We start from the raw sequence: 22715 nt of genomic DNA on the forward strand, positions 1-22715 counted from the left end.
TCTTTACACTTATACCGAGCCAATTATTTGACCTTCCCCTGACAACTTTTAGGTTAACGAAACATTAGTTGAAGACGAGCTAAGCACGGGAGCATTGTCATGTGTAGGTGCAGACAGATTTTTGGGGACCCAATCGGCCACATCCAAAGCATTTTAATGAATCTGCTTTTTGAAAAGTAGCAACAACGTTACTAGCTCAGCCATCTCGGCGATTAAAAGTAAATTTTGACTGGGAGCGCGACAAATGCGCTAATCGACCACGGACGTGCCTGCAAAGCATCGTCTTTAATACCGCAACAGATTAAACTCACAAGGGTGTCCTTGAATAAATGCAACACGCAAAACATTCAATTTTTGTAATTTCATGCGGCCACAAAACCCATACGTTGGGCATTTCTCAGAATTATAGGAGATTGCATCATACAGTAACTTGCCAAAATTAGCACTGCCTGCAAAATTTTCGCAGAGGTCTCTTTTTGCGCTGGCCCACGAGCGACGATCTGAAGGGCTGCAACAGGAGAACCACTCACCTGTCTCGGCCTCACAACCGGAAACTTTAACCAAAAAAAATTGCCGTCACTCAAACCTCATCCAGAAGACACATTTGTGGGTCCAGAATCCACGTGGTCCAACAAACCACGAAGTAAAATGGTCAAGGAGGATCGGGCGGTTTTATCTTCCGTGGTGTTCCCCGTTCCAGTGGCAACCGCAAAGGTAGGATCAACACTGTTCGAGTTGTTTTCATCCTCCATTTGCACGGGCACGGCACAGAGACTTTTTTTGTTTTAACACCAGGGAAAGAATAAAATAAAGAAAAAAATTTAAATTGGGCACGATATGTCACAATCCCACTTCTGATGTTAGCTTTTAATCTTAAAAGCTTAAATAATAATGCGTCCGCACTGATCGAGGCGCGTAGTCAATCTGCAGGGGTGCGGTCCGCACTTAAGAATGTGTAAGACCAGCACTACTATACAGAATCACCACTTGGACACGTAATGCGGTACGTCTTGGCGCTAACAGCACGTATTCTTTATTTCGTTTTTCATTTTTTGTGTTAATTTTTTGAAGTGAACCTTTTTATAGGGGGGTTTTGAAATTCTGATCGGTAATGTTTTTGTGTGAGTGTGACGAAAAGTGGTGGGGGCAAACACTGTCGGGTCGTGTCTTGCACAAAGGTTGCGCCAATATTTCCATCTCACTTAAATGTAAGTTAATCTGTTTGACACGATACAAACATCCCTTAAAATTGTGTATACTTCTGTCTTTGTAACACTCACGGCATTTATTGATAATGTCCTCTCTTTTAATTTGGAAGCTTAAAAATGAACAATGAGTTACGCATTTCGATATTGTTTAGTGTTATCGTTGTTTATAATTTAGTTTCTTCATTAAAATATACAATTTTGTTGTTAATATGCTATTTAAAAGTGATTGATCAATAATTACAATGTTTCCCTGTAATACAAAAGTTTCACTTCTATCGTGCGTCTTTACGACACACTCTGTTTTTTATTTAAATTTTATATAATTTGAAAAAGGTAGGCAAATTAAGAGGAGTCCTCACCCTACCCGTCTGTCTGTGTAGCCTTGTCGAAACCTGGCCAGTATAGTAATAAAAAAAATCCAAGGAAATATCAAAAAACGCGTTAGCGTTTTTTAAATATGGCTTAGCAAAGCTATACCTCATTTTTCCTATCGTTCATATTTTTCAAATAACTCGAAAATTAATGCATATTAATGACGTATTTGTACAGGATCGAAGCTGACGTAATAGAACAAAATTCAAAAAAATTATATGTAATGATTATAGAGGTATACTCTTTGATAAAAGAAACCCCAATAACGTTCAAACTTATAGCTATTAAGGCAACAAGTGTTTTATAGATGATTTAATAGACCGATATTTTTAAACTATAAAACACATGTTGTCTTCAAGATTTTTTCTAACACTAACATCTTATCAGAAATTTTTCTAAAATGTCATAAATTATTCGAGGCGCGTGCGTCACAATACACAAAATGCGAAGGTTACCGTGGGTACTATGGTAATAATATCTGTAAAAAATAATGTAGTTTTGAACGTTATTGTTAGAAACAGGTACTGTAGCAGGTAGTCCTGCCTACTTTCTCTTGTGAGAGGGGTGAAATCACCCACCCTTATTTAAGTCGGAATATAGCGGTAAAAACCAGAGTCTACCACTATCCTTGGTACTTAACGCTTGTACATCAACATTTTGTCTTAAATTTATACAATAAAGTTCTTAAGTATTTATACAAAGACGACCATATCATTTTGTTACGGCTAATATCACCACCCAACAGTGATTAATCGTACAATATCAACAAATTTTGAAAAAAACAATGAGGTCTAAACGTGCATACGAAAAGGTGTATGTTTCGTTTCAAGGCCGGAACAATAAAAAAAAGCATCACGAAGGTAACGGAAGATGTCATTTTGGCTTTTCTTGATATGTGATATATATATATATAATAAGAGTTAATTCATATTACGGAAAGAATCATTTGAAGAAAATGTAAAGATTGCCAGTTTTCGATGGTGGGACACTTGCATTGGATGAAACAGTAGAAGTTAAAGAAGAAGAAGAAGAGCACGAAGCTAATATGGCAGTTCCAATTCAATGATTATTGTACATTTCACTTTTGAGATAATTACTGTAAAAATGATGAATAAAATGTTACTTGAATATGACCTTATGACCTTATAAAATACGTTGCTATTGACGACGTGTTTTATAGAGAAAAGCGTATTTTATAGGAAACATAAGGTGTGAGCTCAAATGCACCATAGAAACAGTATAAGATATTAGTGTTAGAAACAAATTTTTAACTGATTTTGTTTTTAATCTTCAGTTTCCATAATATTCGGTTTAAAGGTTTTCATTTGTAAATTTTGGTAAAAAATTATAACTTCTGTATGTACATAATAAATTTCTCAGTTCAGCTTAAGCTTATTGATTTTTAATACTTACTTTTTGCATCTATTAGTCTTTCCCTGGGATTTAAATCCGATGCTGACAATTGTTCTTTAGCCTTGGCGACATCTTTTGGATGTAAAATGTCGAATAAACTTTGTCCCAAAAGGTCAGCCTGAAAATGTGGCATTGTTAATGGTGTTAAATATCGTGCGATCAAGAAAATTTGTAATCGAGTGAGCCTTAAGTATTTAACTATTTTTTTCGATTGGTTTAATTGTGGCACCTAAAGTTACGTGATGCGAGGAAGTTAATACAATCAATTTTAACTGCTAAAATTTGATATGCTCAATAATTTAAACCTATAAGTAAAACTACAATCTATACAACAATTTTTTTCGACGTTAAATTACATTTTTCATTAGATTCTTGGTAGACAACAAATAACTTCCTTCTAGCATTCATGTTTTCTAACAGTCGTTTATGGAATAAATCTTGCTACATTGAAAATTCATCCATTTTTAATCATAAAACCTTATTTAAAAATGATCACTTGCATCATTTTTCTTTGTTCCTTTTTTTATGTGACAATTATCGGTGTAGTTTATTCAACATGTTTAAGGCTGATTCGATTATAAACTTTCTTGATTACACGATATTTTATATGAATCAATATACTTGCGAAAAATTTAGAACTTTTGACACGGACTCTGAAACGTAGAGTATTCTTCCACGATCACAACCAACTACAAACAAGAAACCATCAGCTGCCTAAAAATTAAAAACAAATTATTTAATTACTTTTCTAATTCTGAACTATATGGGACTCGACTATTTTGTGTCAGTAACACTGTTTTTGCGTGAGTAGATAAATATAGGATCCAACAATGTTTGAAAGAAGAATAAATACAGGGTCTATCAGAACTGGCGGACCAAAATAATACGGTGAAATCATGATCTTCGGGGAATAATGGGAAAAATATTTTTAAAAATCCATCCTCATTGGTTTAAAATAAGAACGTTTTTAATTGACCAATCGCGTGTAGATACAGGTGTCCCAAAAATGGCGTACTAACGGTGCACTACGGTGTAGAAGAGATTACCGTAAACGTCAGAAAAATTTTAAAAAAATTCTATTGAAGAATTATTTTGAAATATATGAATGACATTGTCATGACAGCTATGTCTAATCGTACATATTATCACAAAGTACAAAGTCACTCACTACCATTATCTAATCCTGCATAATAGAGAATTTAGAAGCTTTGGAAATCGAAAAAATTATTTTAAATGCACTACCGTAACATTGCAAGGTAATGATGTACGAATATATCTTTGTTTAGATTGTATTACCGTTAATAATAATAGAGTGCCGTGACAACTGTCTAAATGTCAATAAATTCGCTCTCTAATAAAAACGCGCCAAATGTTGTTGCAAGTGCTTCACTGCAATCCAATGGTGCTACAGAAGTTAGAAAACGCAAAAAATGGACTATGGAAATGAATATTTTCATTATACGGGAATATTTTCGGATCACGAAACTACAGGATGTTGTGAGTACTTACAGGCTTGATTTATTTAAAGCGTTCCAAAGTAAGTACCCCCAGTTTCCTGTTACTATTCAAAATTTAGCTGACCAGAGGAGAGCCATTATGAAGAAAAACTATATCCCTTCGGCAATTTTAGAAAAGATCAAAAATGATGTAAAGTTAGAATTGTCAATTAATTATTCTGACAATAATGAAGTTTCTAATAATTTACTCCAAAATTCTGTTGAACCGCAAAGTTTACAAAGTTTATCTAATCATAATGACTCTTTCTGTCCAATTATCGATTCACCAAACACCATACAAACAGACATACATAATTTAGACTTGAGTTATAATGATATACATGTTATTAATCAAAATTTTTACTACCATCAAAATTTTAAAGAACAAATTGAAGATGAATTTAATAGAACTCTGAACGAATTTGAACATATTGAACCATTTAATAGACCACTATTACCTAAACAACAAAGCTCCAAAAAATTCTTTGCAATGATTGAAATTTTAAATCAATTCATTTTACCTAAATTTGTAAATAACACCACAAGTTTTAAAAAATTACACAGTATTATATATAGTGGAGCTTTAACAATTATCAGATTAAATGGATCAAAAGAAATTGGCCAGACAAATAATATAAAAACGAAAGAATTACCAAAATGGGAACAAAGACTAAATAAACGTATTAATAATATCAGACGAGATTTAGGTAGAATAACTCAATATTTAAAGGGTATAAATTCTAATCATCTAAATAATTGTATTCAATCCATTTTAAATAACAATCGAATACATTGTTTAAAATATAATGAATATAATAAAACATTAATAGAAATAAAAGACACCTTATTACAGAAGTTACATATTTATTCTAAACGACTCAAAAGATATAAAAATAATAAACAACGGAAATTTGAAAACAAACTATTTAGAAATAATGAAAAGTTGTTTTACAAAAATTTAACAGATAATAAAACTCAAACTAATAATGGTACACCAAATATAAACGAAATTAAAGAATTCTGGTCAAACATATGGTCAAATGAAGTTCAATTTAATAATCAGGCAGAATGGATTCCTCATTTAGAAAATGATATACCAGATAGTAATAATCGACATCATATTCAAATTAGCCTTGAAATTTTAGTTAAAAATATTAATAGTTCACATAATTGGAAATCCCCTGGAGGTGACCAAATTCATAACTTTTGGTTAAAAAAATTTACATACTTGTATTCATAAATGCTTACTTGATCACTTTAACGGATTTATTAGGGAACCTAACACATTTCCAGAGTTTTTGGCCCATGGTATAACATATCTGAAACCAAAAGATTCCGATACTAAGAATCCATCAAAATATAGGCCAATCACATGTCTACCTACAATTTATAAAATTATGACATCTTGCATTAAAGTAATAATTTACGACCATTGTCAAAAATTAAATATACTTAATGAAGAACAAAAAGGTTGTGTTAAAGAGTGTTTTGGTTGTAAAGAACAACTCATAATAGATACGGTGATAATGGAACAAGCTAGAAAAAATAATAGAAATATTTATACCGCATTCATAGACTACAAAAAAGCCTATGATTCAGTACCACATTCATGGTTAATTAAAATTCTTAAAATTTATAAAATTAATTTGGATTTGATTAACTTTTTATCTCATGTTATGACATTTTGGAGAACTACTTTAAATTTATCAATAAACAATACTAAATTAAAATCCGAGCCTATTCAAATTAAACGGGGAATTTATCAAGGAGATTCTTTAAGTCCTTTATGGTTTTGTCTAGCCATTAATCCTTTGACAAATCTATTAAATAGCACTGGATATGGTTTCAATATTAGACTTAATAATACCACACTATCCAAATTAAATCACCTTCTTTATATGGATGACATAAAACTTTATGCATCAAAAAAGAATCACATTTTATCTTTACTAACAATAACTGAAAATTTCTCAAATGATATTGGGATGAGTTTTGGTATTGATAAGTGTAAAATGCAATCAATATGTCGCGGTCATTACGAACATTTAGAATATATAACTCAAGAAGGAGAAATCATTAAAAATTTAAATAAAGGAGAATTTTATAAATATTTAGGTATTAATCAATCAAATCATATTCAACACTCAATTATAAAAGAAAATTTAGAAAAGCAATTTTATTTAAGAATTAAATCTATTTTAAAATCAAAATTAAACGGTAATAATTTAATTAAAGCAGTTAATACATATGCTGTTCCATTACTGACCTATTCTTTCGGTGTTATAAAATGGTCCAAAACTAATTTACAGAACATAAACATTAAAACTAGAGTTCTTTTTACTAAATTTAGTAAACACCATCCTAAATCTGCTATTGAAAGATTTAATTTACCACGCGAAAACGGTGGTAGGGGTTTTTCAAATCTAGAAATACTGCTAAAAAATCAAATTGCTTCACTAAAAAATTATTTCCTCAATAGAGCTCGTGATAACACCTTTTTCAATGCTTTGGTTTCAGCCGATAAAGGCTACACACCTTTAAATTTAAGTGATAATATAATTTCAGACATTGTTAAGCCAAATATACCTGACACAATAGCAAATATAAAACAGAAGTCTTTACATGGGAGATACTTTAAAGAACTGGAACAACCAGAAGTTAATATTCAGGCCTCTCATGCATGGCTTAAGAAATCAAATATTCACCCTGAGACGGAGGGTTTTATATTTGCAATACAAGATCGTGTTATAAATACAAGAAATTATAAAAAACACATATGCGGTTTACAATCGATAATTGATAAATGTAGGATTTGCGGAACTGAAGGGGAAACAATTGAACACATTATTTCTTCTTGCACCGTTTTGGCTCAAAGCGAATATAAAAAACGACACGATATATTCGCTAAAATTATACACATGAATTTAGCTGTTAAATTCAATTTATTAAAGAATACACAACCACATTATAGTTATACACCAGAAAGTTGTTTGGAAAATGACAGTTACAAGTTATATTTTGATAGAACAATTTTAACTGACATTCATATTAAGCATAACAGACCAGACATTATAATTTTGAATAAGCAACAAAAGCAAGCATATCTTTTAGATATAGCTGTTCCAAATTCACATAATATAACACAGACATATAACACAAAAATTAATAAATATTTAGAGCTGTCCGTTGCTATGAGAAATCTTTGGTGTTTAGAAAAAATTTCGATTTTACCACTTGTAATTTCAGCAACGGGAATAGTACCGCAATCTCTTTTTAAAAATTTAAAAATTCTGGATTTAGATAACACATTGGTAGTTGAAATTCAAAAAGGTATATTATTATACTCATGTCACATCGTGAGGAAGTTCCTTAACATTGACACAGAACATAATACACAACAAAGTCATAATGCGGAGGCGAGACGCCGGTAATTATGTTGATAAGCACTGCACTATTACTTGATAGTAATATCCGTAATAGTGTATGTACTCCGGCAAAATTGCCGTGCCGCCGGGTGGAGGTGGGATAGTAGTGATAATAAAAATAATTGATTTTTTTGTCGGAAACATTTTTTCCATATTTTTTTCATGCACATTTAAACATCCTCAATAAGGTAGTAAGTAGTTTGTACGCCAATTTTGGGACATTTGTATAAAATTACCTTAAAAAATTATATTAGTAACTATCGAAACAAATTTGATTGTTGCAAAGACATAATAATTGAATATTATGTCATAATAAATTATTTCTGACAATTACAAAAGTCATTAAAAACGCTTAATGTTTACTTCTTCACAATATTTTGATATGCTTGTTTTATATGGACAGTGTGATGAGAGTGCCACAGTTGCTGCTCAGGGGTACGCAGTTCGTTTTCCCAATAGGGAACATCCTAGCAGAAATACTATAACCTGAAAAATACTATAACCTAAAAACGTCCGTCATTGCACAAACAATGCAGATACCCAACAATGCATATGCATCGTTTGAAATGCATCCATAGTTACAAATAAAGCAGGAAAACTAATTAATAGGTAATTTAACATCAACAACAGGATTGGTCAGTTTAAATTGCTTCTTTCCTAATTACTATTTAAGATAGATTTTTTTTAACATTTTTCCTATTATTCCCAGAAGATGATGAATTCACCGAATTATTTTGGTCCGCCAGTTCTGATAGACCCTGTATAAAACTACAATTCTTTAGTATAAATTTTTATAAGGAATTTTTGATTTAAAGCACATGCGTTTGTATAAATTTGAAAGTGTGTTGTATAATAACCTCAAAATTTACAATTAATGAATGTTTTTAAGACATTGCTTAAATGAACACAAAAAACGTTGTTCAATATTCGTGTATTGTCAGTTTTCAGGTATTCAGCCTGTTTTGCATCAACCGGCTAACGCGTCGTGGTTCAAATTTCGGTTTCGCACCTGAAAAGTCATCTGACAGGGCACTTATATCAAAAATAACTACATTATTTTATTTATTATTCGTTCCATGAAGCGCTCTGGGAGGCTCCACCGGTGTCCACGGCTCTATTACCTGTGGTCCGGTGCAGTGCACAAAATGAAGCTACGCCGCCCATTAATGAATCGTAGATAAAACAGCTGACTCATGAAAAGAGGTCTTCATTAATCTGATAACATTAATCTATGCTTGACCGAGAGGTTTCATGAGTATTGCAAGGGGGCAATTTAACAGGGGCGATAATTCAAATCTTAACAGTATCACATACTTCACATCGCAAATTCTTATGATGCTGTTCATGTTCATAAATTTATTTATTTATCTAATTCCGTGGGATAAATGACACTTATCCCACTCATTTGAATGGAATAAGGAACTTCATTACCGGACGCATTTCATTACTCCACTCAGTGGAATAAGTGAGCTTCATTACCCCACTCAGTGGGATAAGTAAGTTATTATTCCACTGATTGGTGTAATGAAACTGGCGGAAATAAATAAGATTTACCTTTTTTTTTTAATTCGGGGCAGTCTTAGATAAAATGTTGTACATAACACGTGGGCTAAAGCATATTACAGGAAACTCGTGTGATTACAGATGAACTCGGGCTAACGCCCTCGTCATCTGCAATCTTCACACTCGAATCCTGTAATATTGCTTTTATCCCACTAATTGTGTAAATAACTATTATTCAGCTTAGTCACTTATCTATTAGTCATTTTTCAATTCACGGACCGCAAGTCAAATTTCATGTAGGTGCTCAAAATTTTAATGAAATGTCTACCAAAACTCAATTAATAAATTCATTTATTTATTTATAACTTTTGTTGGGACCAAACATCACCACACGATTAGTTGTTAAATAAAATTTAAGTGAAGCGTGTTTAATTGTTTTAATTTCGGTTCATTTCGGCCTTTTGTAGAATTTTAATTGACTAAAAAAATGTGTAACATAACATCACACATCGTAGGATCAATAAATATTTCTTTACTCATAGTCATAATAGTACATTACATTACATTACATTACATTGGCGTAGTGACTAGGATTGCACCAAAAAGGGAGAAACATTACAATATGAAAGAAAAACTTGCTGTTACTGTTGTTGTGATACATGCGAACAACAACAAAAAAAAGCAAATTCAGGTAGAACAATAACTAGAATAAAATTAAAATTTGAAACAAAAGAGTTTTAGGTGCTCACGCACGTCACAATGATGTGCAGTTCATTAGATTATTTTTCCAATCTAATTTTCTAATGAAAGTTTAACTCTTTGCAATAATCTGAGATAAAAATCTTAATACAATTTTGTTGTAATACGGGGTCATTATAAATGATTGTACCATCGTAGGTGGCTGTGCGTTATGCTTTAGGTGCGCCGCTACGCCCACTAGTTGTTACAAACATTTATAATGACCTTGTAGTAATTTCCGACTGGAAGTCTGTTCTGCATCATAATTTTAGTTCAAAAATTAAAAAATCACATTGTATTGTGTTCCCTGTGGCAGCAGCCGTTGCTATTGTTTTTTTATATCGAATATTTTTTTGACTTTTTCACTTTTCAATGTCAGATTTGATGTATTAGTTATTTACGTTATAAGTCCGGTGGGTTTCAGTAAAATTATGAAATAAATTAATTTATTAATTTAGTTTTGGTAGACATTTCATAAATTTAATTTTTTAATGCAGTAACAGTACGAGTTAGACACTATGGACGAGACGACGTTAGGAGCCGAGTCAGGAACATCTAAACGAGTACCTGTTTAATCCGAGCGCTAGGGGTGTATTTCAACTAATGATTTCATACCGGCTGATTTTTATGCTCATAACAGAACTCGCATAATGCACGGCTGAACGTAGCGTCAGCTGCTCCAGTAGCGGTGGGGGTGGCGGAGGGAAGGTGTCAAACCTATCAAAAATATCGATTTACAACTATTAATATAAGTACGAAAATAACGGTCAGCTGTAACTATAAGGGTGGTAAGACCGTCAGTCAACACGATAAACGAATTTCTGCGCTCAAATATCCAAGCGGCATACGATATTGTTAATGAGTCCAACTGACTGTCTACCCCAAAATTCATCTGACTGATTATCGTTTTTACATTTTTTAATATTTATACTATCGCATACTTCAATATCACATGGTCTTTTTACAATTTAGCAAAGGTTCAGTGTCAGTAATCTGAACATACAGTAATGCCATCATTTCTTTATTTTATTTGTATATTGTGTATTTTTATAGGTAGCAATGGCAGGAGGAATTAAATTTTTAGTGATGTATAAGCTTTGGATTAAAAAAAAATTTTGAATTATATTTTGTAAATGTACCTACACATTGAATACAGTGTGTCGCCGGATAGGTGAAACGACTTGTAAAAGATAAAAAATACTCGACTTAAATTTTCATTTTCTGGGATTTAGCCCTGCTTGGTTAGAGACCACCTACCTAATTTCTAACAAAATTCAAGTTTTGAAAAAATTTTCTGTAGAGTAGTGTGCTTTTAATATGGTAAATACAACAAAAAGTTATTAAGAAAAGTTGTTTAGAATTAACATCTAGGCCCCCATACCAAAATTCAAAATCATCCGCCAACTATAAGTTTTCATTTTTTTTCCAAGATACTGTAACGGTCCGAATAGGTTCGATAAATTTAGAATTTTAATTTTTAAAATAATTTCAACGAAATGTTTTAAATACCGTTCATTTGTGACGGAAATGCTGGTCAGTTGTAAATTTTATTGATGCTTGTCGGCACTCTCACCACATTCCTCAAGTGAAATCTGCCAACCTTTCTTTGAAAATGCAGGTACGCGCCCGGTCCGAACACAACACAAAGATAACAGTTTTCATGGGAAAAGAAACATTGCAAAATTTACTCGTTCGACAATTTGGGGTGTCCAGTTAAAATCAGGGGATAATTGAATTAATGAATTTGATGTTAGCAGGTTACAAATTGAGAGAACCACCAAATCAATATTCATTAGGTTAATTTACCTTTTTTAGCATTCTCAAATTTGTGGCATATTTGTAATTAAAGGGCGAGAATTGCAAATTAGAAACAGAGCGCTTTATCGTAGAAAATAACTAGAATCGTTTGCACTTTTAGTTAGAAAAGTAACAAGGCAAAGTACTGTAGTTTCAATTTGGTTGTAGGTCGTAAAATTTTATGGTACTTTAAGTTAAAGTCTTGCGGGGCTTATAAATCCTAGTTTACCACTAGCAGGTAATATTTTAAGCAGGGTTGTATTGTACATTTGGTATATTTGCATTGTACGGCAAACGGCACGCGCCGCTTCCCAAACTTTTCAAACCCAACCATTGTGCCCGTTAATCGCTCATAATATCCAATAAAATTTTACGACCTACAACCAAATTGAAACTACAATAGAAAGGGAGTCGGAAGAAAACACAGAGGACCGGGTAACGGTAAAGCCAGGTAGTCGTAGAAATCAGAGGTGTGAGTGAGAGAGACAGAATGAAAATTACGAATTAATATTCAATTAGAACAGTTTTGGGAAATCAAACCAACGTATAACAATTTTTAGAAGTAGCAGGTCAATGGAATTTAGTTGCATGATATGACACTTACGTAACAGCGTTTCAAGCCCAATTTAGGTTTCAAAACAAGGTTAATTTGTTTCATTTAAATTCTGTTTGTTTCATTTTAATTCTGTTTGTTTCATTTTAATTCTGTTGATTCATTTTAATTCTGTTTGTTCTATTTTAATTCTGTCGTTTCATTTTAATTCTGTTTAATTCTTGGTGCTGATTTTATTATTGTATAGAGTAGGTAATTCAGTGTTCATGTTTAATTCTGTTTGTTCCATTTTTAATTGTGTTTGTTTCTTGATGTTGAGGTTTATGATTGTATAGAGTCAGTTAGTTAGTGTTCTTTTTCAGAGTTCTAATTCAACAACAAATTATGTACAGTCGATGGACAAATAAAACTGGGACAAAAATGACAATCACATAAGTCAAAATTTACAAATTTGCATGGTTTAATTACGGTTTTATCACAAATAGGTTAACTTTGGGTATGACATATTATATAGACACTGACAAATATATTGACAATTCAATGGTCTGATTTACATTGATTAAATTTTAAGTGTCCCAGTTTTATTTGTCCACCGACCGTACATTCGGTCTGGTCCTAACAAAAGTCTAAATTTAAACATTTAAAATAATGGTGGAAAACGGAAACTGTAATTTCAAAAGTTATAGAGATATCGAAAGGGTGTCGCGGTCGGCGTAAAGTAGAACCGAGCTGATTGGTCACTTTGGTCAAGTAGGGGTTGCGAAAGTGGGGTGCGCCAGACGGCGATGTCAAATTGCAGCGAGGATCCAAGGTTTTAAAATCCTAAGTACTAAATTGCAGCGCGCGGTTAGTTTGGGTCTTAATAACCTGATGTAAACTGCAGCGCTTATATAATCTTAATAAGGGGTCGGCTTATCATTTAGAAATTTTCAGGTAGCACCGCACTTCTCAGTTTATTACGCAGATGTATCAAAGGTGTACAATCGCGGCCATCCAAAAGTGAACGATAGCTTGCGAAAATTTCCGTATTTTTCGTTAGATTAAATCAGGCTCTATTCATTGGCGTTCGTGCAGCAGGCGTTACTATTTTAATAATAAAAAGTTGTAATAATAAAAAGACTGAGAAGTAATTAATACATTATTAAAGTGAAAGTAAACTTTAGTAAGGAAACCTTTCTAACACCTATTCGCATTGGCCTCTCAAGCCTGTTTTCTTGCCAACCCCTCTTTATATTGAAGATGCAAGTCTTACTGCAATGTAATTCTCTCGCCACAGCAGCCAACGACCAATTTTCTTCTAGCTTTGCAATAGCCCTAGCTGTCTGCATCGGAGAGAGATGTGGCATTTAAAAAAAATAGTTTCAATAAATTTTTTATCGCTAGTGTTAAACTTTGACATTTTAGGACGCCTATGATTTAAAGTAAATATCAAACTATAAAAAAAAACGTTCACTTTTGGATGGCCGCGATAGTACATGATGCTCTTGAATCGATTCAAATTAAAACTAATCGAAGTCAGGATTTTCTTCAGGTGAATGACAAAAGAAAAACATCATAATTTTTTCTTGCCACAAAAATTTGAAATTTTTGTCAACATCGTCAAAAATTTACGTGGACAGTACGTTTTCACACTGTACAAATTTTTTTAAACAATTATTTACTGTTCACGGATATAAAAATATAATTTACCTTCCAATGATTTCGAACAAAATTTTGTTTCCCGTTACTATTCCCTTTTCCGAAAATTGCAGACTTTGCAGATGATTAATTAGTTACCTCCGAGGTAAGGGATAGTTATTATTTATAATCGTCTACCTGCCCACTCCCTGGGGGGTAAAATGACAAGCGCTGCTATTTACTTATTTGGAAATCAATACCTGCTTCACCTAAAAGATTAAGACTTGACCGCCGCTGCAATTTGATACTGCCCGCGCCAGAAATGATAAAACCGAATGCGGGACGGGAAAGAAGGCTTTTTTGATTCATTCGGGGTTTGATCTCCAAAGTAACCGGAGGTACGTTCAGTACTTCCAGCAGCCATTTTGTGACCACGTGCTTTACATTTACAAGGTAAATTATTCCTCTAATTCTGGTAGGTAAATTATATCTCTAATTCTTGTAGTCGCGATTTAATTAGCCAAACAGCATTTAGTTCTTTATCGTTCTAAAGTAAAGATTATATTATTTTCTTTGAGCTTTGATGACCACGTGACTCTTTAGAATCTTGAATTAATTTCTTTATCGCGAAATGTGATCTTCTTGCATTTACCGATTGGGGAAACATGCTCTCGTCAAGGGGAACTAGTATACAATCATTATAAAACATTTCCATTCATTATTTATGTTTTGGAGTCTCGAGTTCGGGAAGTTACCGCCAGTGTCCGTCGCACTCAATTAGCTGTGGGCCGGCGTAAGAGCACAAAATTAGCCGCGTCACCCCCAAGGGGGCCAGCGACCAAACTAGGCCAGCTGATACGTGAAGAGAGGTACCCTTTGGCCCTGTTAGAACCTTTTTCCCTTTTATTTTCGACCACGGGAGTAGACCAGGGTGATCTATGAGATTCCAGGGCATCGCGTCGGGTTCAATTTAATTGGGGTAATTGAAATCTACACCGGATCACATAGTTCGCATCTCAAACTTCCATAATGCTGTTCGCGCCAGAAACTTCTGTATTTGCCCAGCTTAGTCATTTGTTCATGAGCCGCGAGTCAAATTTCATTGGGTCAAATTTCCACTAACTTCTGTTATTAAATTAATTTATTTATTTCTATCATTTCTTGGGACCAAACGCCATCACACTTGATTATTTGTTAAATAAAATTTAAGTGAAGTGTGCTCAATCGTTTTTAATTCTATTTTTTGAAAAACCTTTCGAAGGTACGGCCTCTCGTTAGAGCCTAATTAAACAAAATGAAAAATAAAACACAACGTAGGATCCATAAATATTTCTCTTCTCATTATTTTTGTTTCGTATTTTTCCGCGAAAATTTCATCTGAGGGAATGCGGCAACCAACAATACACCAAATGAGGGAGGAAAGTTTCATCGAGGAAAAGTCAAGGAAGTCGAAACGTTTCAATACGAGTAGTTGTTTTTTAGTAACAGACACGTCAAATAGTATATTAAAATATAAGTAGTAAAATGAATGTTTTTTCACTAGTCGTGTGAAAAAGAGATTCATTTTTTTACGTATATTATATGCGACCTTTTGCAATTTTGAATTAAAATAGCACAAAAAATCTTGACAAATTTTATTATACAGGTGTTCCAGAGTTGCGAAAAAGCTCCATAACTTGTTATTAAAGATATCAACTTTTTCTTTTTTCTAGATGATAGCTACGCTTCTACTGCATATTCGGAAAATATTGCGATATATATACAGGGTGTCCCAATTTTATAAAAACACTAAAGTTATGTTTTTTAAATGGAACCTACCCAGTTTGATTTTATTTTTGAATTCTATGCTACATTATGAATCAAATTTATACAGGTCGTTTTTACTTATCATTTTATTATCTGTCATGTGTTTTGTCATCTAGTAACCAACTTTTTGACATACGATGTCGAAAAGACTTTTCGATACGGTTTTTTTTTTGTTGAGGTGAAAAAAAGAAGGCTGTTTCGAAATTCAAAATGACAACTACAGTATGATCAAGACTGACTGAATCTTTTCGCAACAATGAAATTTGGCAAATTTGAAATATACCATCAAAGGTTAAAAAATTCCGTCCGTCAGTGCAAATTACGAGACAAAAAACACCAGTACTTTTCAATTGTTTCATTGCTATATTAAAAGATGCGATAGTATAAATAATAGAAAATATAAAAACGATAATCAGCGAGATGAATTTTGGGGTAGAGACCGTCAGTTGAGTCATAAAGAATATCGTACGGTGCTTGGATATTTGAGCGAAATAGTCCGTTTATCATGTTGGCTGACGGTCTTACCACCCCTATACTTACAGCTGACCATTTTTTTCGTACTTATATTCATAGTTGTAATCATGTAAAAAATTTTATGCGGTCTAAAATAATTTTAATAATACATTTTTATGTCAGATTTAGATGCGCAGCTGAGTCAGAATCCCCTCACTACAATGTAGCTGACCGTTATTTTTCTATGTTATTTTGCATTAATAATACGAGAAAAATTTTTCAGCTTGTCTGAAATGACTTGAAAAATTTTTTTTTTGACAAGGTTTGGCACCCTCCCTCCGTCACCCCCACCGCGGATGCGTCAACTGACGGTCACATTCGTAGATGGTCCAGTCTTATCTATCAAAACCGGTAATAATTAAACGGTATGAAATTCCTAGTCAAAATAGACCCCTGGCTCTCGGACTATTAGGGTGAACTCAATTTTAGCTGTAAAATGTTCAGCGCAAGCGAGGATGAAATGGGTGCGCCGCGCCGTCTGAAATAATGGAAATGCTCAAAATTCCAACCAACAATCTGCCCCCAAAGAAATTTCGCGACAGATACGAGTGTTTATCAAACATTTATGAATTGGATAGAAAAGAATAACATTAAATCCTTTTCAGAGAATGTACTGTTGGCATATTTCGGAGAAAATTCCAATACAATGAAATCATCTGCTGAAATAATGCATTTCTGTTGTATCTGTAAGTAATGGTTATAGAAAAATATCTTTTTTAGAAATTTTGTGGGAATCATTCCGGTCGTAGAAAAAGTCTAGCACGGGTCGTAGAAAAAGTATAGTACATTACTCGAGTAGTAACGAGATTACGTACACGTGGATTTACATTAGTCGCTCCTTCGTCACTCGTATGTAATTCATCCACTTGTACGTAATATGCTCTTTACTACTCTCGTAATGTAATATACTATTATTTCATACTGGAAGTCTGTTCTGTATCATAATTTTATTTCAAAAATTAAAAAAAAATCACATTATATTGTGAAAATCGCATCACCTATTTTCCTGTGGCAACGGCCGTTGCTATTGTTTTTACATTGAATATTTTTTGACTTTTTCACATTTCAATGTCAGATTTGATTTATAAAAATAAAACAGTTCGGTAGGTATTGCTTAGCGACACTTCCCGGCACTAATACTGTTACAACTCACCTACCGGACTCAAATTGATAATGTAATGGAACATCTACCGGACAATATAAAATTTAAAAAAAAACAGTCTGATAAGTGTTGCTTAGCGACACTTCCCGGCTCTGATACTGTTATAACTCAGTAGTTAAGTGAGGCCGATCTTGGCTCACTCAAGCGCGCGAAAATTTCAATTGTGTATTGACCTGAAAAAGCGGTGGCCGATTCTGGCTCAATTGTGTAAGCTGTAAATATGAATAATTCGCGGTGCAAGATGTTTTATTTCATCATTCATTATGCGCTAAGAGTTGAAATGTAAAGTGGACGTCGATTCAAAGCGGTGACCGATCTTGGCTCATTCGTCGGACGTGTAGTTGAAACATCGTTTCGAAGCGGTGGTCGATCTTGGCGCAGTCATCGTGTGTGCAGAAGTTTGCTTTCCTGTTGCGATGAAAAGTCGATTTCGATTCAAAGCGGTGGTCGATCTGTTGGCTTAGTCTTTGTGCGTGCGTGCAGGGGTTTGATTTCCTGTTAAAAAGTGAAATCGAGTTCGATTTAAAGCGGTGGCCACGGTCTACTCGTATCTCTTGGTTCAGTCATCGTGCGGGTAAAAGTTTGATTGGTGTTGAGTTGTGGTTTCAAGCGTTTGAGTCGGTCGTTGTAAAATGGATGTTGAAATTTGTTGTGGGGGCGCCTTGTAAAGTGAAGTTCGATGTTGGGTTCAACAGCAGCAGCAGCAGCAGCGGTGGCCTCATAAAATTGTGTGGGAGATTTCTTGTCATAAAAATGTGTGATGGACGTTCGGGAGATTTCTTGTTGTGTTACATGTTATTCTTTATAATTAGTAAAGAGAAGATGGTGTTCAACAAGAGAAAGAGGGAGAATGAGGAGAGCGATAGGAAGTGGGAAGAAAGCAAGATAGAAAGAGTGAGCGAGTTCAAGTACCTAGGCTACATTTTCAACGAGAGAGCTACGGACAAGGCGCAAGTGAGAGAGGTAATGAGGAAGGCGAACAAGGTAGTTGGATGCGTGTGGGGAATAGGAGAGAGAAAGTGGGAAGGTGAGTTCGGGAGGAGAATCATGATGTTGGAGAGCATGGTAGAGAGCGTGCTGATGTACGGAGCAGAGATCCGGGGATGGAAGGAACAGGAGGAGGTGGAGAGAGTGCAAGAGAAATATTTGAGATGGGTGCTAGGAGTGGACAGAGAAACACCAGGGTACATAGTGAGGGAAGAGTGCAAGAGGAGCAAGTTGAGAGTGAAAGCGGGAAAGAGAGCGGCAAAGTTCGAGGACAGAATGGGCGGTAGGGAAGAGTCTGAGTGCTACAATAGAGAAAAGAAAAAGAGCGCGGATGTGAAAGAGAGAGAGAATTACTGCAGGAGGAACGGATATGCCAGTGAGGAAGTGGAAAGAATGAGAGCGGAAGGAAACTGGATGAGCGCGGAGATGAGCGAGAAGGACAAAGACACGGACAAGCAAGAGAGAAGGGAGAGAATCAGAGAATCCAGGTACAACAGGGAGTATGAGAGATGCATGACAGAGGATGTTCCGGTGTACCTGAGGAGAGAGAGCGCGAAAGAGAGGAAAATGATGGCGAGGTTTAGATGCGGGAACGAGGAAAGAGAGAGAGAACAGGTATTGGACGGAAGAGGAGGAGAGAAGGTGTAGGATGTGCAGAGAGGAGAGTGAGACGATCGAGCACATGTGGAGCGGATGCAACGAAATGACAGGGGAGAAATATTGAGCGAAGACGGAATGGAGATAGGTTGGATGAAAAAGATATGGAAGAGGAGGGAAAGAATAGAAATACATATGGGTGGGGAATAGAAATAAAAATGTTACTTTTATAATTTTTGGAATTGTAATTTTTTATGTTTATATTGTAATCAGGAATCTGAAAGCCCGTAGGGCAAATAAAGCATATTGATTGATAGTAAAGAAAAGAAATATGAGGTGTTACGAGTAGTTTTGGTTGTGTTGGATGTTGGAGGATTAGGAGAGTGGGATTAAATAAATCAGAATTTGTATGTAAATTTTTATTATAAAATGTTTACAATGTATTATGGCAATGTATGATGCATGGGGGCTCACTCACATGGTTGTAGGATGAGAGTTCGGAATCCCTCATGAATGTTCGTGTTATTCGGACGGATGGTGGTGGGAGAGAATAAGATTTTCTATATATTTTAAGGTTGGTTATAAGAATAATTAGTTTTTCGTAGACTCACATTCACTCAGCTACACTGTTATACACGGTGTAATCAAAACAGGCAGAAATATTTTAAGCCGTAAACCACCAACACATTTGAAGACGATTTGCATTGGCTGAAATTGCGAATTCAAAAATTCAAAATTCATCTCATTCCGTACCATGGTCGACGCTAATGAAGAGCAAACGAAAGTGAAATGGTAAAAAAGCCTCAATGAAAACGATTACCACGACACTGACACTGAATTCTGTCGGAAAAACGGACAAAACACTTTTACTTTTAACGTACACAGTAAATGCTGAAAATGTTGTTCTTGATGCGTGATACAGGCTTGTGCCCTGTCCCTTCTGCCATTACCTCCTAAAGAACAAGGCCTGACGGCTGGCCCGAGACGTGTTTACTAGTAGTCATACCCGACTACTGCTTTTGCACGGACGATCGCTGTATGCATGTATAGAAAATTTAATAAATGAGGATTTCCTGTAGAAACGGGGCTGCCAGTCTTGAACTGAACCCTCAGTCACACCCCATTCGATTTTTTTGCAAAATGAAAAACGAAATTACAAAGCAAACCATTAAAAAACCAAATTTAAAATAATGTTATGACTCGAAAATTACTTGGGATTTAAAGGATACACACTTGTCCGATATACAATTTTATAATTTGAAGGATTATGACTACATATGTGAAAAACAAATATCTTACGAAATCATAAATAATGCCAAGCTTACCTACCTACAATAGTAATTATTATTTATTTGAAACGGTGTTCAGCTTCCTTTTTTATTTTTACCTAATCAATCGTTGGATTTTCCGCAATAATTTTTCAATAGAGTGTTTGTTGTACTAATGATGATTAATTTCAAAATAGTTTCGTCCGTATGATTTTCACAATTAATTAATATTGAGACAGTAATGTTCTGATTCGTGCAGATGCCGGTAATTAAAAACTAAATTAATTACACTTTTTTTTTATTACCAATACTCAAAAATTTATTCTCATAACTTTTTAGTAGTTTGTTGAACAATGCATAGCTGTAGAGCATCTTCGACCATGTCTTTAAACACTTTATTATAATACACTCGGTATTAAACAATAATTACACCATCAAATACGAATCAGAATAACATAACCTAACATCTTGCAAGTTGAAAACACCGTTCAAAACACTCATATTAATGGGTTTTTGACAAAAAGCACAAAATACAATAACGTAGGAATGTCCTACCAACACACTTTTGCAAAACTAAACTGTAATAGCACGTACTATCTATGAAAATTCAAATAAAAAGCCGACTCTGAACGCGGCGACTGCCTTCATGTTATGACTACTAGCAAAGTGTCACGTGATGAACACGTCAGAGCACTCAGGCCTTGTTCTTTAGGAGGTAATGCTTCTGCGCCATTGATGGACTTCACGATCCAGTTAGTCGAATTTATCGACTGGCTATAGACCAGCTGCCCCCATAAAAAAATCACAAGTTTACAAGGATTTAAATCCGGAGATCTTGGCGGTACCCGCTGCGACGATCTTCCGTTCTTGGATGGAACTTTCCTGTTTCTCCAACGGTTGCACTGTGGAAGTACTCGTAAACGTTTTTGGATTAGGTACAACCCTGTCTGGAAACAGTTCACAGTAGTCCCGGTGCATTATTTGCGCTTGGACCGCGTTTCCATCCGCTGCACCGAGCGCCATATCCGTTAATTCCACGTTTGTAAAATTTGGCATTTTATAGTTATTTAATAAACTAGTTAGTAAATGAAGGCGATTAATAATCGAAACTGTTTAAAGCACGAATGAGTGTAGCGAGTGAGTGCCTTTAATAGTTGAGATTATTAATTGCCCATTAACAAACCAGTTATTTTTATTTGCCTACTATGTAACACAACATATGGCAACACCAAGGGGTAAAATTGCAAACTCCAACACCCCCCCTCAAGTTACAGCTGAGGTGTTGTCGGATTGAAATCCCAACCCAAGAATATATCTGTCATGATTTTCTTTGGGTAAGGCTTTCGTTAATAGATCTGCTATCATTTTCTCGGTCGGTAGGTGCAGGATCTTGATGGGATATTTCTTCACTGTGTCGCGAATAAAATGGTATCTAACATCAATATGTTTCGATCTTGCATGATAGACGTAATTTTCGATTAATCTTCCAGCACCTTGATTAGCGTTAAAAACCACAAGGTTGGCTGGTGATTGAAATCCCAATTCCTTGAGGTAACCAATTAGAAAAACTGCTTCCTTGGATGCATCACTGAGTGCCATATATTCGGCTTCGGTAGACGATAATGCGACGGTTCGTTGTTTTCTGGATTCCCAGGAGAAAGCAGTGCCGAGAAGTATGAAAGTTGATTCCGTGTAAGATCTTCTGTCAATCTCGCAGTTTGCCCAGTCTGCGTCTACGTAGCAAGTTAAATTATCCTGATTCTTCCTGTAGATGAGTTTCTTGTCGATGGTTCCTTTCAGATATCTAAGCAGATTGGCAGATAACCTGTATTTAATCAAAATTCAACAAATAAATTAACAAATTAAGTTAATGTAAAAGGTGTTCGAAGTGTCTATCATCGGCTTGTAAATATCCGCAGCAGCGACAGAATTCTTTCCACACTCTCCATAAATGAGGAGCATGTCAGTCTTTTCGTCGTTATTGTAAAAACAATTTTGCGCGATTGTACTCTATTTGCTTGTTTACCACGTCTGTTTCCAAGACGGTATGCTGTGTTTACTTGTTGCTAACAATAAACTCGACGGTAAGTAATTTTTGGTGTTCTAGAACGGCAAGTAAATTTATTCAAAATCAATCCATTTTTATAATAATTTTTATGTAGACAGAACATGAAGACAAGAAGTTGGGGCACTTTCTGGAAACTTATAGTCGGCTTTTCTTGCCGCTGCAATGAAATAACATTAGCAGACATCCCGCGAC

The 22715-nt window shown here is 34.6% G+C and overlaps 1 protein-coding gene across 4 annotated transcripts in view; it reads right to left on the reverse strand.

Moving 5' to 3' along the window:
• Positions 1 to 22715, reverse strand: part of cyc (basic helix-loop-helix ARNT-like protein cyc) — a 137220-nt gene that overhangs the window by 74116 nt on the left and 40389 nt on the right. For all 4 annotated transcript variants that reach the window (XM_069062033.1, XM_069062032.1, XM_069062034.1 and 1 more), the window contains 2 exons: positions 3615 to 3707; positions 2994 to 3111 (listed from right to left, as the gene is read on the reverse strand). In XM_069062033.1, the coding sequence (XP_068918134.1) occupies positions 2994 to 3111; positions 3615 to 3707 (211 nt within the window). The remainder of the gene's footprint in view (positions 1 to 2993; positions 3112 to 3614; positions 3708 to 22715) is intronic.

Source organism: Tenebrio molitor, chromosome 1 (genome assembly GCF_963966145.1).
Source record: "Tenebrio molitor chromosome 1, icTenMoli1.1, whole genome shotgun sequence".
Classification (NCBI taxonomy): domain Eukaryota; kingdom Metazoa; phylum Arthropoda; class Insecta; order Coleoptera; family Tenebrionidae; genus Tenebrio; species Tenebrio molitor.